This window comes from Colletes latitarsis, chromosome 11 (genome assembly GCF_051014445.1).
Source record: "Colletes latitarsis isolate SP2378_abdomen chromosome 11, iyColLati1, whole genome shotgun sequence".
Lineage (NCBI taxonomy): Eukaryota > Metazoa > Arthropoda > Insecta > Hymenoptera > Colletidae > Colletes > Colletes latitarsis.
The window spans coordinates 30,186,884-30,205,140 of record NC_135144.1 but is presented as its reverse complement, the minus strand read 5'-3'; the positions used below and the strand labels follow the sequence as shown (position 1 = coordinate 30,205,140).

The 18,257-nt window shown below is 33.1% G+C and overlaps 2 protein-coding genes and 1 long non-coding RNA gene across 5 annotated transcripts; 2 read left to right on the top strand and 1 right to left on the bottom strand.

Annotated features, from left to right (window-relative positions):
- The first annotated feature begins 291 nt into the window (after nt 1-291).
- On the top strand, nt 292-14,440 carry Spoon (A-kinase anchor protein spoonbill). 3 transcript variants are annotated; one of them, XM_076777108.1, is made up of 6 exons: nt 292-468; nt 9,921-10,757; nt 10,831-11,343; nt 11,462-11,677; nt 11,757-11,887; nt 11,966-14,440. In XM_076777108.1, the coding sequence occupies exons 2-6, from the start codon at nt 9,965-9,967 to the stop codon at nt 12,059-12,061; spliced, it is 1,749 nt and encodes a 582-aa protein (XP_076633223.1). In that variant the 5' UTR covers nt 292-468; nt 9,921-9,964; the 3' UTR covers nt 12,062-14,440. The 3 variants fall into 3 exon arrangements, with proteins under 3 accessions (XP_076633223.1, XP_076633224.1, XP_076633222.1); XM_076777109.1 differs by lacking the exon at nt 292-468 and adding an exon at nt 4,203-4,395; XM_076777107.1 differs by lacking the exon at nt 292-468 and adding an exon at nt 7,844-8,126.
- On the bottom strand, nt 6,341-7,294 carry LOC143347695 (uncharacterized). The gene is made up of 2 exons (XR_013080656.1): nt 7,026-7,294; nt 6,341-6,940 (listed from the first exon to the last, which is right to left on the bottom strand). It is a non-coding gene; the product is annotated as an uncharacterized LOC143347695 (long non-coding RNA).
- A 307-nt stretch (nt 14,441-14,747) lies between the features above and the next one.
- LOC143347905 (putative inactive peptidyl-prolyl cis-trans isomerase-like 6) lies at nt 14,748-18,255 on the top strand. Its single transcript, XM_076777545.1, has 10 exons — nt 14,748-15,642; nt 15,730-15,918; nt 16,020-16,082; nt 16,540-16,687; nt 16,793-16,982; nt 17,080-17,230; nt 17,353-17,539; nt 17,603-17,796; nt 17,869-18,002; nt 18,076-18,255. Exons 1-10 carry the CDS (start codon nt 15,412-15,414, stop codon nt 18,197-18,199), a joined length of 1,611 nt encoding a protein of 536 aa, XP_076633660.1. The 5' UTR covers nt 14,748-15,411; the 3' UTR covers nt 18,200-18,255.
- Nucleotides 18,256-18,257: the final 2 nt, after the last annotated feature.

Genomic DNA, 18,257 nt, shown 5'->3' with positions numbered 1-18,257 from the left:
CAATGTATGGTACTAACACTTTCCCAGAAGATGGCAATAGTGGTCGAACAGTAGAAATTGGTTATTCTCCAACACGAAATTGATTATTCATTATATTATAACAAATATTGGCTTTTTCTTGCAAGTATCTATTTATTTAAGTTAACAGATTATCTAAATATAGTATTCGTAAACTTTTCCGTATGTTTAGAATTTAAAGTGCAGTGAGATTTGGCGCCACGATTTAGTTATCTGTTCGTCGTGAGAGGCGCTACGGTCACATTATATCGGGCATGCTGTGCCCGAATTTGTACCGCCATATTGTCTCTCGTGTGCGAGGAAAAACATTGTGTTCTTACGGTATAATTTTCTACAAAATCCGAAGAAAGTTGGTTATTTGGTGTGCCAGAACGTTCATCATAATTATTCGCAGCAGACGTGCAGACGATTGAGATATAATTGAATGCCGATCTACTAGTAATTACACAGGTATGTCGATCACTTTTACGCAGACCATATGCTCGTGCGACTCGTCTAGCGGCTTTCCTTTGTTATCTTTTATTCATCTTCAATTGAAAATCGTACAACTCTTAAATCGATCCATTGCGACATTTACGACACATGTTCAGTTAACAAAATTCGATTGTTTATCGACCAAGATCGTTTTAGTACATGATTCCTAGGGAGACTGTAGGTTATTATATTCTGGGTCGCATGCAGTTGCTTCGCCGAAATTCGCATGATCGTCTGAAATGGGACAGAATTCACTTACCTGAAACGCGTGGCATGCTTCATTTTGGGTAACCGGTGTTTTAATAATCGTTCTCTTGAAGACTGTTATCCCACATGGATTCTTTCCCTCGTAAAGCGTAATATTGATTTAGTTAAACTCAATCAGAAAGTTCTTGGAAGGTGACATTAGGTGTAGACAAATGGTTATAGTATTTGTAGAACATTCTACGACCGTTACGCGTGTTTCTTTCACGTGTTTAAATTGACGTTCGTAGAACACGGTAAAATTCTATTTGCACGATCGAAGACATACATTCATATACATCGATCGTAGTATTTATAAGTTGCACCGTAAATTTTGTAATGAACGCTCGTCGCTAGTTTGTGTTTATTATCTCGTTTAATTATTAGCGACAGTCGGTAAAGTATTCTAAAAACAACGCGTTCGGAAATATGCATGCGTGAAGCGTTCCACATGTAAGTGGCTATGACGTGTTGGTTCTGTTTGTTCCTCCATCTGTGTACGGACATTTAAAGGGTCAACGACGGAGTCGCTTTTAGTTACGTGCTATTTCTAAGATACATCCGTTTCGTACACCAACGACTTGCTTTCTAAGGTAGTTGGCCCTGAATGCGGTATTGGTTATTTTCGTAGGTTACTGGAGTCGTCGGTTAATTGTTCGAAAATGAAAACACGCGACAGCTTGCCGAAACTTGAAATTGTCCTGACAAAGAATTAGTCCGGATTTGTTTGTAAATAAAACGGATCTTTAAATCGTATAGCAATTTCCCGCTAATGGATAAATTAAAATACCACGAATATTTCATTGATTTTAATTTCGTTCTTATCGTGCTCGTTTCGGCGATAGCAATTGTTAAGAATAATGCGTATAATTTGACGAAGAAATTTATATACGCTAAAAATATATGTCTCCTTGGTTTATACTTTATTCGTTGAGGTGGTTCAGTGGAAATATTCTTTTGATGCTCGTTGTTATTATTTTAATTATATTTTATTCGTATAAAATATACAAACAATTGTTATGAAACATAACCACCTAAATATACATTTATTCAAAATTGCCTTTATATAATTTTGTGAAACGTATTAGAGAAAGTATATATTTAGTTTAGATGCGTCCAAAGTTTGAAATGTTTCATAAAATCTGGTTCTAAAGAACAAGCACGCTATCGAATTAACGTATAGTTATATTTTCACCGATTCTCTGCTCGTTATTTAAACAATCAAAAATATTATTAATAAAGCTGGTTTATTGTGTGTTTGCTTTGTAAATAAGCAAATGTTTACGCGTGTACAAGGTCGCGCATTTAATCGACAAAGTTGTAACATAAGATTGCCTTCAATTTACTTGCAATAGATAGTATTTATCATGAATGTGTGTATATACATGTATATTATCAACATTACAAGCACAATGTAGATAGATGTAAACCTATCAAAGTCATCATAATCTCTGAAGATAAGAAGTAGTCCACTTATCATTCGCAAGTGTAAGTGGCTGAAGGTATCAAAGGGCTTTTTAATTATTAACTTCGATACATAAGCAAGTATAATATTAATTGAAATAATTGTATTTTATATTTCTTTTAACGAATAGCTTTTCTTAGTAACAAACTCATTGGAGCTTATATTTAATGATTATATAACATTGTAGCAATTATTAAATTTTACAACAGACTCGATGTATTCATCCCTCTCGACCAAGCCATGATCTGTGACTTCTTTGATCTTTAACATATTGCTCGAATTATACATATTTTTTTTTCTTTCCGAGAATTAAGTATTATGAGTTATTTACAGAAGAATAATTGCCACCCGTGAATGAATTGAACTGTGACCATTAGTTCTGTGTAACGGCCACAGAGGGTGCTGGCAAGCTTGTACGAAAACGTGATCCAGAAGAGCAGCAAGGTTCTTGCGTGTCCTTTTTCTGTTATGGCTTTCGCTATCCTTCTCACGAACTATGTAGTTCCTTCTGCTCGATACTCTTAACCGTGCCCGGTTACTTCATCGTTCTGCGTACAGGTTGAACATTCCAAGAGCACGTTGAACCACGATCATCTTTATTTCACGCGTATCTATACGTCTTCTAACCAGAAATAGCAAAAATTTAATTCGAACGATAGTTTATCAGTTCTATGTTAAATAAAAATACAAACTGAAATCATGGTATTAAGTATTGTACAATGGAAAAATGAAAATTTAAATTGCCAATCGAAAAAACGTCACAAATTGCTACTTAATAATTGGAATATTAGCTCGTGTATAAAAATATAATTTGTTTAATTTAGTTTTAAAAAACGACACGGAATGTTTTTGGCTGCTTTTTGTAGCATTTATTCGCAATTTATTACGAATACCTGTTCGTTATTAATGAATGACGGTCAATTTATTCTTTATTCTAAAAGGTTTATTCTAAGAATATTTTATTGGAATAAATCTCTTTTGGAACGATCGTTTCAATAAGAATTTTTTTGAATAGCCCACCTTCTGTGCGTAATAACCTACTCAAGTAAAATCACCAGATCAGGCGGGTGTCGCCCTCTGACCACGAATAGACTTGTACACGCGAAACAAATTAAGTAACGTTTGCAACATTTCGTCGCAATATATGATAACGTCGTTATCGATACGTTGACCGTGGTTGGAACTGATGCATGTCATCTTTAAGGCGATGAAAGAATATTATAAACGAGTGCAGTGTAGTGATTCCAGACAGCAGACCGGTTCTATTAGGGAACTGCTGCCCCGCCATTCGTACATACTAATGCACATTCACGCGTACGTGAGTTCCGGCTCTTCGGACGATTTCGGAGAATCGAGAAAGAAAACGAATGTGAACCTTTCTTTGTCCCTCTCTAATAACCCCCAGTCGAATTGCCTGCTTTTACTTTTGTAAACAAGGTTAGACTCAAAATGGCTAAATCTGCTACAACTACTGATACCCCAATTTCACGTATAGACGTCAAAAGCGACCCCTTAATGCGTAGTCTCCAAAATGCCATTTACTTTGGCAATGCAGCTTCTGTAAATAATCGTTATTTCATGTGACCCATAAATGCCTCTTGACCTTTCGAATGTGTCGCCACAAGGACAATTTATTATCTGGAATATTTAAAAAATGACTCTCTACAACGACAACAAATCACCTATTAAGAAGTGAACGAATGTCAGGTTATTGGTATCAGAGGATAGCGGGAGTAAAGGTTGTGAATTCAGAATTGCTTCAATCTCAATTATCAACGTATTGAATTGTTCGTATGTAAATAAAGAATCGCCAACTGTTAGATATGGATATCTTTTAAAAGATTTTACTGCGGTTTCTTCATTTTATAATAATTTTTAATTAAATAATTAATTTAAAAAAGAGTAACTATTTCATAGTTAACATTATTTCACGTGAATAATAATTATTCTCGAGATTCTAATGTATCAAAAGTGTTCATTATCTGCGAAATTAACTTGACCATTGATTCGACTGGAGGTGTCTTAAGAACGACAAAGAAAGTCTCATATTCGTCTTCTTTCTCGACTCCCCGAAGCTGTCCGAAGCTCCGGAGCTCACGTACGCGTGAATGTGCATTAGTATGTATAAATGGAGAGGCAGCTTCCTGATGGGAACCGGTCTACCGTCTGGAATCAATGTTGCAGCTTACAGAATGGTTAGTCGTAGCTTGGAAAAGTAACGAAAGGACCTAGATTTAATTTCGCGCGATACAAATATTCTCGCATCCTGGTAAGGTAAATCTAACCTGTAACTGACTAACGATACAAGAATGCTGTAAGTATAGTGACAGCTTAGAGAATTGTCCCTAGGGAGTTGGTTTCCGAAGAGTTAGCAAAGCGATTGTTACACTATCTGACGGAGACTAGAAATAACACAAACGAAGTCGGGTTAGGTTCCCTTTTAAAAGATTCTATGCCTTTTTTATTAGTCTCATTAACCTCTTAATTTCTTTATTTAGATTTTTCTTCTCATTTGTTGCAGCCTTGAATTTGCCTTTTTGGTCGACAATAATAGTCCATCAATGGAAATACGTCAACCATTTAAAACAACGTGGTCCTAAAATCTCGAACAATATGGTCTTCGGAAACATTTTTTCCTTTTACATAAGATCATGACATTAAAAATTTGTGTAACAAGTTTAAATGCGAATAAAGTTCAAACAATCGAAAATTTCATTGAAAATAAGAGAGTCAATGGGCATGTTGTGCATAATCTTCTGGTTCCTTTTGTTCTTCGTTTCTAAATTTTTATTTCGCGTGAAACTGCACGTAACCCACTTCCTCGAGTGACTGCTCGCCGATTCGATCTCTGTCGGACAACAGTTACCGGTTTCATTTTAATTTAACTTTTTGTTTTTCCTCCAGTGCATATCCCTTCTCCGTTTCAAACAGCATGAGCTCAAATCGCGTTCATACCTCACAGCGACCAATCTCCTTTCTCACTTGTGCACGGTGCATCGTAGAAGATTAAGCGGCCATTGGTCACTTAACCTAGCGATGGAATCATTCGACAACAATTGACATACCGATTCATTAATCAGTTAATTCATTAGCTTAGCACACGTAATCGTGAAGAATGAAACATTCGTTAAGGTTAAGGAAATACGAGTTTAGAAATTATCTTATAATTTTCTAACCTCACCCATGCTACTATAACCATAAATCGCGTATTGCAGTTACGATTGTAAATTATAATTACTACTATTATGTTTATAACTATGATTGTATATTATCGTGAACTTTGATGCAGTTTATAGGGAAAAATATTTGCAGAAAAGTTTCAAAACTTATTTAGATAAGAAATATGACTTGTGCAAATATGCTCATAATCTTTATCAATGTAGATCGTAGAATGCAAATCGTAGTTATGCATTACTTTGTGTTTTACGTTTGCAACTCATTCTTACTCAATCGTGACTCCGAGAATCTTCTAATGATGTAATACATTTATCGCTTTCACATACGAAGTATCTAAAAGTATTCTGAATTTTTAATCTATTATTATGTAATTATATTTTCGACACGCTATAAAAATTCTACTGAAAACGAAGGGGAGAAAGTTTTGACATCTATAGATATTTCTATAAAAGGAAAGAAGCAGTTTGACGATTCCAAACATTCGAATGATGGAAATCTTATTGTTTTGATAAATATTTCTTTTTTTTCAAAATGGTGGGTCCAGAGCTTGACATTTACTTACATATATGATTTATCTAAATAAATATGTTTTATAGCTAACTTTTATGAATTCTTCGTTTATAAAAAAAAGATAGATTTATTTTACTTTAGTAATCGTCGATATTTTTTACTTTATCGTGTTAGCAGAAAAATTTTTGCGCCTAGCTCGTGTTTGATTACCTACTTGTTCGGAATTGTGTCTCGTGTTAACGCCTATGCGATGAAAACCTATAATTTTATGCAGCATTGCATAATCTCTTCCTTTGAACGACAGTTTTAATCCTTTTACTTTCAGTATGCATTTTACGAGAAACTAAATACATCAACTTATTCGCATTATTGGAAAGGACAAGAACGGATCTTGAAAAAATGCCAACCTAAAAAATATTTAGGCAAAATACCTAAACCCCTGTGTTTTGTTGATTCAATTTATCACGTATTTTATGTTACATTACGTTAATACATGATATATGTATATGTATACATAGTATATAAGATATTTGACTTAAGCCACTTTCATAATGATCAACCCAGGTGCTCTCGATCCCGTTACTGGTCATCGCCCAGCAGAATTGAGAAAGTCTTGTCTGTTCCAAATTGATTCATTCTACAACTCGATTGTAAAATGGATTGACGACGGAAATGGGCAAAACTTTTACTTGGATAATAGAAGATAAACAATTATTTATCTATTACCTGTTAAATAGAATTTGTTAAGTCCAGCAAATGATTACACGAACACAGCTGTTCGACACTAATCATTGATTAAGAGCTGTATTGATACTATTGACACAAGGTTCAGTAATTAATATTTCTCAACAATGTCAATTCAAGGTATCCGTTATTGTTCTTGCCATTTATCCGTTTACATGTATGCCACAGACTAAACCAACAATACAGGAAAATGTGAGGCATTGTATCGATACCTATAGTCTATCATCTCTCTATCATGTTCTATATACTGTGACCTTCAATAATCTTGTATCATAGTTCGTTGAAATCGGTTAAATATCTATCGTTACACTAGGAATAAAAAACGTATGAGATTCCATTGAAACAGTGAAACTGATCTAAACCAAAAAAAAAAGACAAAAAAGTACCATAATACGACTCACCTTGTACTGTACAATTTCTGAATACATTTTTATTGCATCTGAAAATGACTGGAATGTTTTATACGGACAGAATTGTTGCCCCATCTTTTACACGATAAGATATAAGTTTTATTAAATTAATTTTTAACACAATCTTTTTATGTATATTTTTACCAGTTTATTCATATGATATGTGTATATTTACAGCAGCGAATACAAGAGGGAAATCCTCGAAATTTCGAATTTTCTTCGTCTGTATTTGTGTTAGTTCCTTCCCCCTCAATTGGAGGGGGAATGAACTACCAAAAGGGGTCCACGATTATATCGACTTGATACATTTATGAAATTCCAAATAACTTGAAGCAAAGAAAAAACTCAGTATCGAAGAAGTTAAAAGGTTTACAGAATTCTCTCGTTATAAGTTCTCATTCGCGTCTCGCTATAAGTCTCTCTATCCCCTCCACTACTTTTATAGTTGCCGCAGCGACTACTACAGGGCGCACGATGTGTCAAATCACAAAATATCTCTTAATTACGATATCCTATTCCAGAAAATAAAACATGACAATGTCTTTTCCCACTTTGACCACGATGGTCCAAACGCCTCGATAAAGAACAGTATCGTAAAAGGATTGTTTCGTTATAAGTAGTGTCTGTTCCTTGACTGGATAACATTCAAAACGACACTCGTTACATTATCGCGCGCAAGATTATTAACTACAACAGTACTATTTGATCGAACAAGTTTCGTCGAAGGAAAAATAGAGAAAAAAAAGTAAATCGTTATCAGCGTTATCACCGTGTGAGTGCCGCTTAACGTAATCGCGTCTGCGCAATCGCGAGCGGTTCCAGTCGAACTGGTCTCCAGAGTTACCACGTGCAGAATGCCGCGGTCGTTCCGCAAACCGCAGTGCCGCGTCAGTCACGTTAACGCGAGAGTGCCTTCGGTTCGCTTGCTGAATTATTTCACGCGCCCCTACGACTCCACGATTAATCGTTCGTTATTACGAGACGTTCAATTCCCTTTTAACGATACCGACGTTTATAAAACGACTGAACTGGCCCGTTTGTTCTACCAACGTTCACAGATGGAAGTAAGCATGGATGTAACGATGGTATGTGAATCTAAACGTTTACAAATTCGACCTTCGTCGTATATCTATTTGCCTTGTGATCTATAACGTACCCTGAATTTCCTTGGTTCGACGTCGATTGCCCACGTCCACCGTGAAAAATAAAGTTATCTCGCCGATGACGTTAAAATTTTATTTATTCGTATTAGAGATTGCACGAAATTATGGATGTTTCGAACGTAATTCTGCATCGTGAAAATTACCGGTTACGGGTAGAGGCGCAGAGAGAAAGGGAATATCGTTACATATGTGTACCGTTCCGTCTTTTCCTAACGTATCGTTTCACGTAGATCGGAGAATTTCAAGTATTTCTTCCTCCAAGAATGTTTCTGTTCGCCTCGTTATTGCTTTCGAAAATTTTTTACCGCCGATCGTGTGTTTTCTTTGAACTTCAGACATCACAGATGGAAACCTTCGGCGCGCATTTAGCGTAGGCGAATGTAATGTACAGGATGGCTCAAAGTACGCGGCTCGGCCAGTCAAAAATGTCGATTTTTGAAAATACTTGCTCACACCTTTTACATTTTCATTTTATATATTTCTTTTCGGAGAAATTAAATTTCTTAACATTGATCTCAAGCATACATATATTTTGGATTATCCTGTGTAATCCGTATCTATCTGTATATTGCATCTATCTTTCATATCGCGTATTCTAGAACACCTTTATAATTTGAATTTACATATTTTTTTTCTCACTTCACGTATAGTTCGAATTTATACCGTGTTCTTCGAAACACCCATTATTCTTTGAATTCTTATCACGTTTACTTTGAAGCACCGTATGTAACACGGATTTCTATTTATTCTGCCGCGACTCGCATGAGTTAGACTTAGAAACTCCCTATACTGTTAAAATATGAACCACGTTTGTTGAAGCACCGTGTATAATTCGAAACGGTGCGAAATCAATTAAAATCTTGACCTAGCCGAACGAAGTATAACTTTATCAGTACATAAATGTTATACGTGTAAACTGTTCGTACACCAGCTCCACAATTGTTAACGAACGTTTCTGGTATCGATGTAGGTTTATAATTGAAATCGATTGCATGTCTAAATTATTTTCGAAATGTTCTGTCCTATATCCATTAATTAAATTTGGAATAATTATATAAATATTCAATTGGAAGAATTACTTCATACGGAAATAGTGACGGTATTATAATCAATTAATGTTAGTAATAAATAACATAATTTTAATTATGATTATAAAGTATATTTTTGTATAGTTTATACGATAATATTTTTGGTGTAATCTATTTAATGCTTCAACGCGATTTCGCATTTAATCATTTACATTTAAAGTACGAAATGTTTGTTCGTACAGTCTGTTTACTTTACGAAATTATAACAGCCCTCAATTATCTTTTCCTGAATTAAGTTATTCCATTAAGTGTAGTCGTGGCCGGAAGTTACGCTTGTGGAACGATAATTAACAAAGGAAACCAAGTAAGACGAGAATCTGACGAAGAATTAAATTTCATCGACTTTGCACAGTCAGTGTAAAAGCGAAGTTGTACGATTATTTTCGATCGTTTCTGAATTCTCACTATCGATGCAATTCTAATGGAACGCACTATTGAACGTACTATTAAATTAATAACAGCAATGTAACGCCAAAAAGCTGCCCAATTTCTGTAAATTGCTTATCAAGTTTTTTGAGATATGTTAATATTTATGTTTTTGTAAATAAACGATAAAGGAAGATATTCTGAATATTTCTAATCGTTGTATGACCAGGCACTGGAGTAGAAAAACGATTTTTTATTTTAGGATAAGAAATTCTTCAATAACAACAGCAACGGTGGATTTGAAACATGTCAGCTACTCATATCCAAATTGTGAAGTGGAGTTTTCCAGCTTTTGCGCTTATTATTGGCCTTCTGTGGTATAGACGTCGTCGAGTGGACAGAACAGATCCAGGTGGAGTAGATAATCTAGATTACACCGACGAAAGTCTCGTCGATCCCGAAAAGGAAGCTGCTACTGTAAAATCTAGCTTGAACTTCTGCGATTCTGATATGCAAATTGATGAGTCGTTCACGGTGAGTTCTTCTTGTCAACCAACAGAAGAAACGATTTGTAGCCCAAGAAAGAGAAGCGAGAGCTTAGATATCCCTCAAAGGAAGAACGGCTCGCAGCCTGCTTCCATGCGTTCGATAACGCCTGAAGATGATCAAGGATGGCACAATTTTCTGAATTCCGCGTCGCACAAAATGGATATACAGTTGGGCAGCAATCCTAAAACGAGTAATTTCGATATGGTTTTCAGAAGCAGAAGCGTGGCTTCTGCGGAAAACGCTGTCGATTCGAGTACTAATGCGAGGAAGATATTTGAAAATGTTACCGAAGAGGAAGAACAAACAACAATTTCTGAAGATACGCCGTTGGAAGTTGTTGATAAAAATGAGGAGAACGAGACAAATAATAAATGCAATTACACTCCAAGTAACGAGCCACCTGTTGCCACTCCGACAAAAGACAGTACTAAAACTCAAGTGCAAACGTTATCCGAACGAGATTCTGCCAATCACAGTCCAGTTTCTGGCGTTTTAGAAGGCAGCGTCACGGACGAAGCCAGGAGCGAAGGAAGCACAGACAGTGGAAAGGGTACAATTTAATAATTAATTAAAACATAGTCTAGGATATTCTGACACTAGCCGTAATCGTATATTTATTCCAGGAGGAAGTATCACGGGTCACGCGAAGGACAATGCAATCCCGATGGTGTACGAATTTAATGTCCCACAAAATTTAGTTGGAAAAGTAATCGGCCGTCACGGTAGTTTCTTACAAAGCATTCGTGAGCAAGCCAAAGTTCATATAATCATCAGACATAATCCTATATTCAGAGATCAGCAAATTTGTAGTATAGAAGGTTCCACGGAAGGGATCAACATTGCTCTGGATATGATACGTCAGAAGCTTCCAAAGAAGAAGTATCCACACGTGACTCTTGAACAGATTTTTCAATTAACATTGTTAAACCAGAGCTCGTGGTTCACAGAACTAGTACAATTGTCGTTAGTGGAGGGTGTAAACAACGATGTTGTTGTATGTCATATAGTAAAACCAAACCGATTCTTCGTACAGCTTCCTACTCATCCCACATACCCATCCTTGCGAATTTTAGATGAAAGCATGACATTATTATATAACACGACAGAATCACCGCCAGTTCCAGATGAACTTAGTAGTAGGTTTACATTTTACTCCATCTCGATTCAAATATCCAAAGATTTCTGTACAAATTAATCAAATAATTGATCCTCTCCGTTATTACATTTACTAAGATTGGACGTTATAATTTACAGAAGGTATGGTGTTCGTTGCAAAATGGTTCAATAGGTGGGTTAGGGTATATATCGAACAACCAGATCCTCTTGGCGAACGGCATTTAGTGCGGCTTGTCGATCATGGGGGTTATTGGTATTGCAGTAGTATAGAAATGAGAAAGATTAGGTCAGATTACCTTGCATTACCATTGCAAGCAATTGAAATATTCCTCGCGAATGTACAGCCAAAAAATGGTAGGGCATCGTTGCATTTTTATTGTTTACTTTTTAATTAACGGTATTATTCTACATTTAATTATGCATTTCGTATCAGGTGTGTGGGATCAAGAGGCTTACAATGTAGTTGCTCATATGTGTTCTGGTATTTCCGGACAAGCTCAAATCGAAGGTTATATAAATTCAAGCGTATACGTTAGTCTTTATTTGAATATTCAGAAACACGGGGTGAGTATTTTTAAATGAAAATTTTGATGAATATAACCAATATTTAAATAACTGTTACGTTACGTTTATATGCCATAGGTGGTATCCCTTGCTGAGGAATTAATAGCTCGTGGATATGCGGAATCTGTACCGTTAGAAAGCATAGTTCCAGAAGAAGATGTATCGTTTACTTGAGGTATGAATAAAAATTTAGTCTTTAATAATTGAGCTGTATAAAAACTGTGCGGTGATAATACGTGATCGTATAATTTTATAGTCATTATATCCGTGTTGGAAGTAATTTTCATACTCGAAGTTTCATATTCTATGATTTTGTTTTTCGATACAAAGATTTAGATACTTTCTATTAACCGAGAATCATGCAAAACAGTGATTTTTTAAAATTCTGTTCCATATATTTATTATACTACAATTAATTTACACGTCATAGTATATTTTCTTGATGATTCAGTATCATTGGACACTTAAGGGTGAACAAGAGTAATATTTAATAAGCATTTATTTCTCTTCATGAATGATTTACGACAAGTACAAATGCGAATTATGTTTAGAATGTGGTATTTTTATGTGCATGGTTAATGAAGCTGTTTTTAATAATATTTCCACTTTACCAAGTGGAAAAAAAGTTTAAATCGAATATTACGGACCATTATAGTGAAGGGATTGTATGAACAAAACATTTTTGTTTTTGTCATTTCACTTATGCCATTGAAGTGTACGATAATCGACTACCACATTCTAGCGACATAAATCGATTAAGAAGGTTAGATATAAAGAAAAGGACCTGTGTACATTTAATATAATATTCAAACGATTTATAACGTAGGAACAGGTTTTTTACGGTATGATAGTGTACTATGTGTTCTTAAAATGTAGCAAAAAGGTCAAAGAAGCTCTTCTTGAATTGCAAAAATTAATCCGTGATACTTTTATCTTTGAAACTGCCGTTTTTTCACGTTGTACGGAACGTGCGTAGGACAAATCCTGCAGATAACACTGAGGCGGCTTCAATAATTATTATACAAACTTGAAAATCATTTATACTAAGTTTAAATTGATAATAAAACAAAAAGAAAAAAAAATGGATAAACTGCAATTTCTGAGACTGTTATTGAAAAAATGCAACTGTTTATTGCATTTGCATATTTAGTTTTGCATAGGCAGATTTTGATCATACTTTTGTACATAGTGTAACATTACTTCGCCGTTTATAAAATATTTATAATATGTCTTAATAATAATGGTAAAAAGAAAACTGTAAGGCGCTAGCTAGCTCTACACGATGATAAATATGACAAGATAATGATAGTAGATTTATATATTTTACATGTCCCAAACACAAATAAAAAATGAAGTGATTTATATCATTACTACGTTATTAACAATTCCAAACGAATCGGGAAATTCGCTTCTACGAGATCGTAATATCTATTACAGGCCAAACTTGTTCATTGACGCGATCCTTTTAGTTAGTATATATAGGTATCGTCATGTTGTATTTGATATCATAAAAGTCCTGAAAACTTGTTATCCTAGAAATTGGGATAACTGTCTTAAAATTGTTAAAAACGGTATTATCGATATTATCTATACACTTAACATTAGAGGCTTATCGCATATAAATATATATATTGATTAATTTAACTGAGTTAAATATATATATATATATATAACTTAATTTTTCTTGTGTAATGATAATATTAATAACTTCTTCCTGTAACTTGCTTCGGAATTTGCAGCAAGTAAACTGTCATCTTTCCGATTTTTAAGTTTCAGTTGAAGTTTCTTAGAGAAAATAATATCGCATTTTAATTGATACACTACCAACGAATTATCTACGAAAAGGTTGGTCGTTTTTTTTTTCTTTTTTTTATAACAATATAGAGGATTATATGATTTATTAAGTATATGTAATTATATATTGTTCAGGCAATTACATCAAGTGTTTCATTTATTCTCTGTAATTCAGAACTCTATCTAAAAGTTGTAACGATTACTTATACAAATTACTGTAAATGTGTCAAAAATCGGAAATAAATCATTTGTAATTTCTTAATGTATTTAGATGTAAACACATCTAAAACTTGTTACGTGTTAACATTTACTGTTGTTGGTAAAATGTTGTTGGTAAAATTCTAACCTAACAGAAATACTTTCCTAGGAATATACATAGAATACAGTCATTAAGTCGCTTGCATTAAATCATATGTACTTAATAATACCACCGTCGCGAAATGAAAACTTTTTAATTCATTGAAATATTTTATATCGACCAGTGCAGTGTTCCGATAATATTTCTCGTAATGAAATTGTTATACAGTTAATATGTTTTTAAAATTCTCCGATAGAGATACAGTTAATAATTTTGTTACATCGGTCTCAGAAATTTTACGTAGCCCTTTACGTTGCATAGATGTACATACATAGGAAATGATAGATCGCATCATCTGGCTCCATATCGTATTTCATTTACCATTGTTAACTAAATTAAGTTCATTTTGTATATACCTCAATGTAATCTTCAGCGTTCTCATTAAATTTGCATCATTTTAATTGCATTATCTTTCTACCTTACACCACAATGTTTAGAAATAACGTATTAATATAATTATATTAATTCTTTGATTGCAATTGACCCCCGCAACTAAAAATAATTTTTTTAGAACGATTTGAAATTTTTTTTTCGCCGAAAAATTTCAGCAGCTACCCCCTGTCGATTTGTCTTAAAAATTCGTTTTTGATTTTTAACAAATTTGTTTGACGCTCTATGGAAATGTTGTTTAATACTTTTTTGTAAGTATCCATGAGCTCTACTTCCAGACTAAATTTCAATGAAATACATTCACTATTGTAAGTATTGGAGTCAGATTGGACATTGGAGCAAGAAAGTCCATAAGGTGTAGGATCTTACTCGTATACTTCGTTTGTGATACCGCATGTAACATAATCGACAATGTCTTGCAACAGATTTCAATACTATACGTGGCAAGAATTAAAACTTAATACATCCCGATCTCATAACTGATGCGGTGTATCATTGAGTATGTTTAGAACGGAGCACGAACCACAGACAGGGTATACGAGTAGACCTTTCACCCAATGTATTTTTTCGGCCCATTTTTCTGGGGCTCTAGAGCTCCATTACCATTTTCGTGTCACTCGCAATATTACCAACAGGTTACACAAATGAACACAAGAGGAAGTGAGATAGAAAATGATATGTATATCTGGCTATACTATCATGATATGATAATTTTTCCAGAATGATTTGAAAAAATTTTTTTCGACCAAAAATTTCAACAAGAGTAAATTATCACATTATATGTATAAAGATATTATTATGTGTGAATATGCATTTTAAATGTCATGTATGCACATATATAGAACTACCTTCATGCCATAATTGGAAATATATTTTTTTTAAATTGTTTTTACATTGAATTAGTTTCATGTATTTTCGTAAAAATTGAGTCATTGTTTAAATAGTATAGTGACAGGAAGATATAAATATCTTAAGTAGTATAATGATACGAAATAAAGATAAAAATGGATTATTGAAAAAGCACTTTTCAAGTTTGGTTGATAACGATTATGTTAGAATTAAAGTTGTAGGTGTTATAAATACTATCGCTTTTCAAAAGGCTCGAATATGGACAGAAAAGTTACATCAACATTTACCATTTAAATTTATAAGGCCGGAAATTATAGAAATGTTTCAAATGAATTGGTTTGAATATATTCAAAAACAAAAAAGGGTAATTATAATTTTTGTTACATAATATAGTATGCCTGTAACTAATATTAATACAAATAGCTCATAACTCATGTATAATTATTTTTAGCAAATTGGAGGTAAAATATGGTCATTAAAGCAACCTGTAGCAGTCTTTATAAATGATAAATTTATCGGTTGTGATGTGGACCTTTTACATTACATAAGTGAGTTTTATACTTTTAGTTTACCTATTGGCATAGGGTATTATGAATCTCTTGCAGCAGAACGGTATAAACAATTTATGGAAAAATCCAAAGTAAATTTTCTTGTGTTACGCATAAATTATTTTATTGCTTTGCATAATATTTTAATATAAGAATGTAAGTTACATAATAATGTACTGCTATTAAATTTTAGAGAAAATATGTTTATTTTACATTTACTGTAGATGGTTGTACCATTGGATCATTTATATTTATGGTAAGAATTTAAATTTGTTTTGATTTTATACAGGGTGTTCGGCCACCCCTGGGAAATATTTTAATGGGAGATTGTAGAGGCCAAAATAAGACGAAAATCAAGAATACTAATTTGTTGATCGAGGCTTCGTTAAAAAGTTATTAACGTTTAAAGTTCCGCCCGTATTGAATTTTTTTCTCGAAAGTGCGTAGGAATTCGAGGGTGTGTCTATTCACCAAAAATTATTGTAATTGACTCCCGCAACCGAAAATAATTTTTCCAGAACGATTTGAAATTTTTGAATTTAATTGTTAATAACTTTTTAACAAAGCCTCAAGTCAAGAAATTTATATTCTTGATTTTCGTCTTATTTTGGCCTCTAGGATGTCGCATTAAAATTTTTCCCAGAGGTGGCCAAACACCCTGTATAACATCATAGTTTTATTAAATAATTCTATTCAACTTTCCATTGATTTAGTTGTATTCTGATTTATTACCATTAACTTGTCAACATTTTTTAAATCTTTGTACTGGATATGATGATGTAACAAAATGTTACAAAAATTCTTATTATATAAATACACGTGTACATCGTATAGTAAAAAATGGATGGCTTCAATGTGGTGGTAAAGTGTATTATTATTTAAGTTACTATTCTTTATGTTCAATTAAATTTTTATTAGTATTGCGTAACTGCTTTTAAATTCAATCTGAGATCTCATTCATCACAGGTATTGCATTACCCAAAATAAACGAAGAATCTGTAAATAATATTACGATACCCGATGAATTGTATTGCATTCCTCATGACCGTCGTGGAATTCTTTCATTAGCAAATAGTGGAAAACATTGCAATGAATCTCAGTTTATTGTATGCTTAAAACCTAATCCTTGGATGAATTATTTCTATGTTGCTTTTGGGTGAGTCAAATAAAAACAATCTTTTAGTATAAGTATTTATCTACAACTAAATTAATGAATTATAAAATAACAATTCATTGTTACAATTTATACAAAGTCAACTGGTGGATGGTGCAGAAACTTTAAAAATTTTAGAAAATATGCCAACATACTACGAACATCCTATAAAACAAATAGTAATTTCATATTGTGGAGACTATCTCTTTGTAGATGAACCTATACTTGAAACAGAATCAAAAGTTATCTATGTTAGTAAAATTCTTTCCATTGGTTTAAGTTATTAGTTTAATGTTTTAATTTAGATTATAATCAGTTTCAGTCATATCTTATTATTGCGATTGAATATGTTTCACTATTGCTTTTATTATAGAAATGTCGATCATCAATAAGCGTTGACAGAGAAGATACGAAACTTAGTGATATTGCCTTTAATTTTTATTGTAACACATCATGGCTTGATGATATTGTGGATAGAAATGTTTGTGACACAGAGTCGATTTTAATGGCAGAACGATATTTGAATGATCTTTATTGTCTTTCAATTAATTATTTACCAGGTATACACAGATTGTAAATTATATAAAATACCAATATTGTTGTACATTAAACATTTTTTATAGGTATGGATATGTGTCTGTGTGAAGAGACTCGCTTAATTTCTAAGAAAAACTATGATATCACGAGTACAGACATGCTTCGTGAATTACTATTAAAATTTCAACCTGATTTAATGACAGAAAAAGAAAAATTAATGTTTATTATAGAAATTTCTAAAATTATTTTAGCTTATATCTTTTGTTATAAAGATCACAAAGTAAGTTGAACTACAATAAAGTAGAATTATATATATTTGTTATAAATATAATAGAGGTAATGATTTATTTAGTTTTGTTCGAAACATATCTCAATTGATACTTGTGAAATTATACATACAATATTTGAAATTGCACACAAAATAGCATCGAAAACTGTTGCAAAAACTGAAATTTCACATAAATGTGGAGATTTACAAACTGCTAAGTAAGACATTTAATTTTCAACTAGAAAAGAGTAGTTTTTATTTAACTACATTTATATCATTCTTTAATTGCAGTATATTTGAAGCAAAGCAAGTTAATGCTGATATAAGTGTTTCAAAAGTTTGTATACCATTATTACAAGATATATTAAATGCAGCCATATTATGTTTGATGAGAACTTTTGACATACATCAATAAACGAAGTATAAAGAAGAATAAAAAATTAAATAAAAATCACATTTATAAATGTACTTCA

Excerpts from the sequence above, each read along its gene's own strand:
- Spoon (XM_076777108.1), top strand. The coding sequence starts at position 9,965 with ATGTCAGCTACTCATATCCAAATTGTGAAGTGGAGTTTTCCAGCTTTT. Across the intron at positions 11,344-11,461 it reads AGTTCCAGATGAACTTAGTA|AAGGTATGGTGTTCGTTGCA; the intron begins GTAGGTTTACAT and ends TATAATTTACAG. Across the intron at positions 11,678-11,756 it reads GAATGTACAGCCAAAAAATG|GTGTGTGGGATCAAGAGGCT; the intron begins GTAGGGCATCGT and ends ATTTCGTATCAG.
- LOC143347905 (XM_076777545.1), top strand. The coding sequence starts at position 15,412 with ATGATACGAAATAAAGATAAAAATGGATTATTGAAAAAGCACTTTTCA. Across the intron at positions 16,983-17,079 it reads TATTTCTATGTTGCTTTTGG|TCAACTGGTGGATGGTGCAG; the intron begins GTGAGTCAAATA and ends ATTTATACAAAG. Across the intron at positions 17,797-17,868 it reads TTTGTTATAAAGATCACAAA|TTTTGTTCGAAACATATCTC; the intron begins GTAAGTTGAACT and ends TGATTTATTTAG.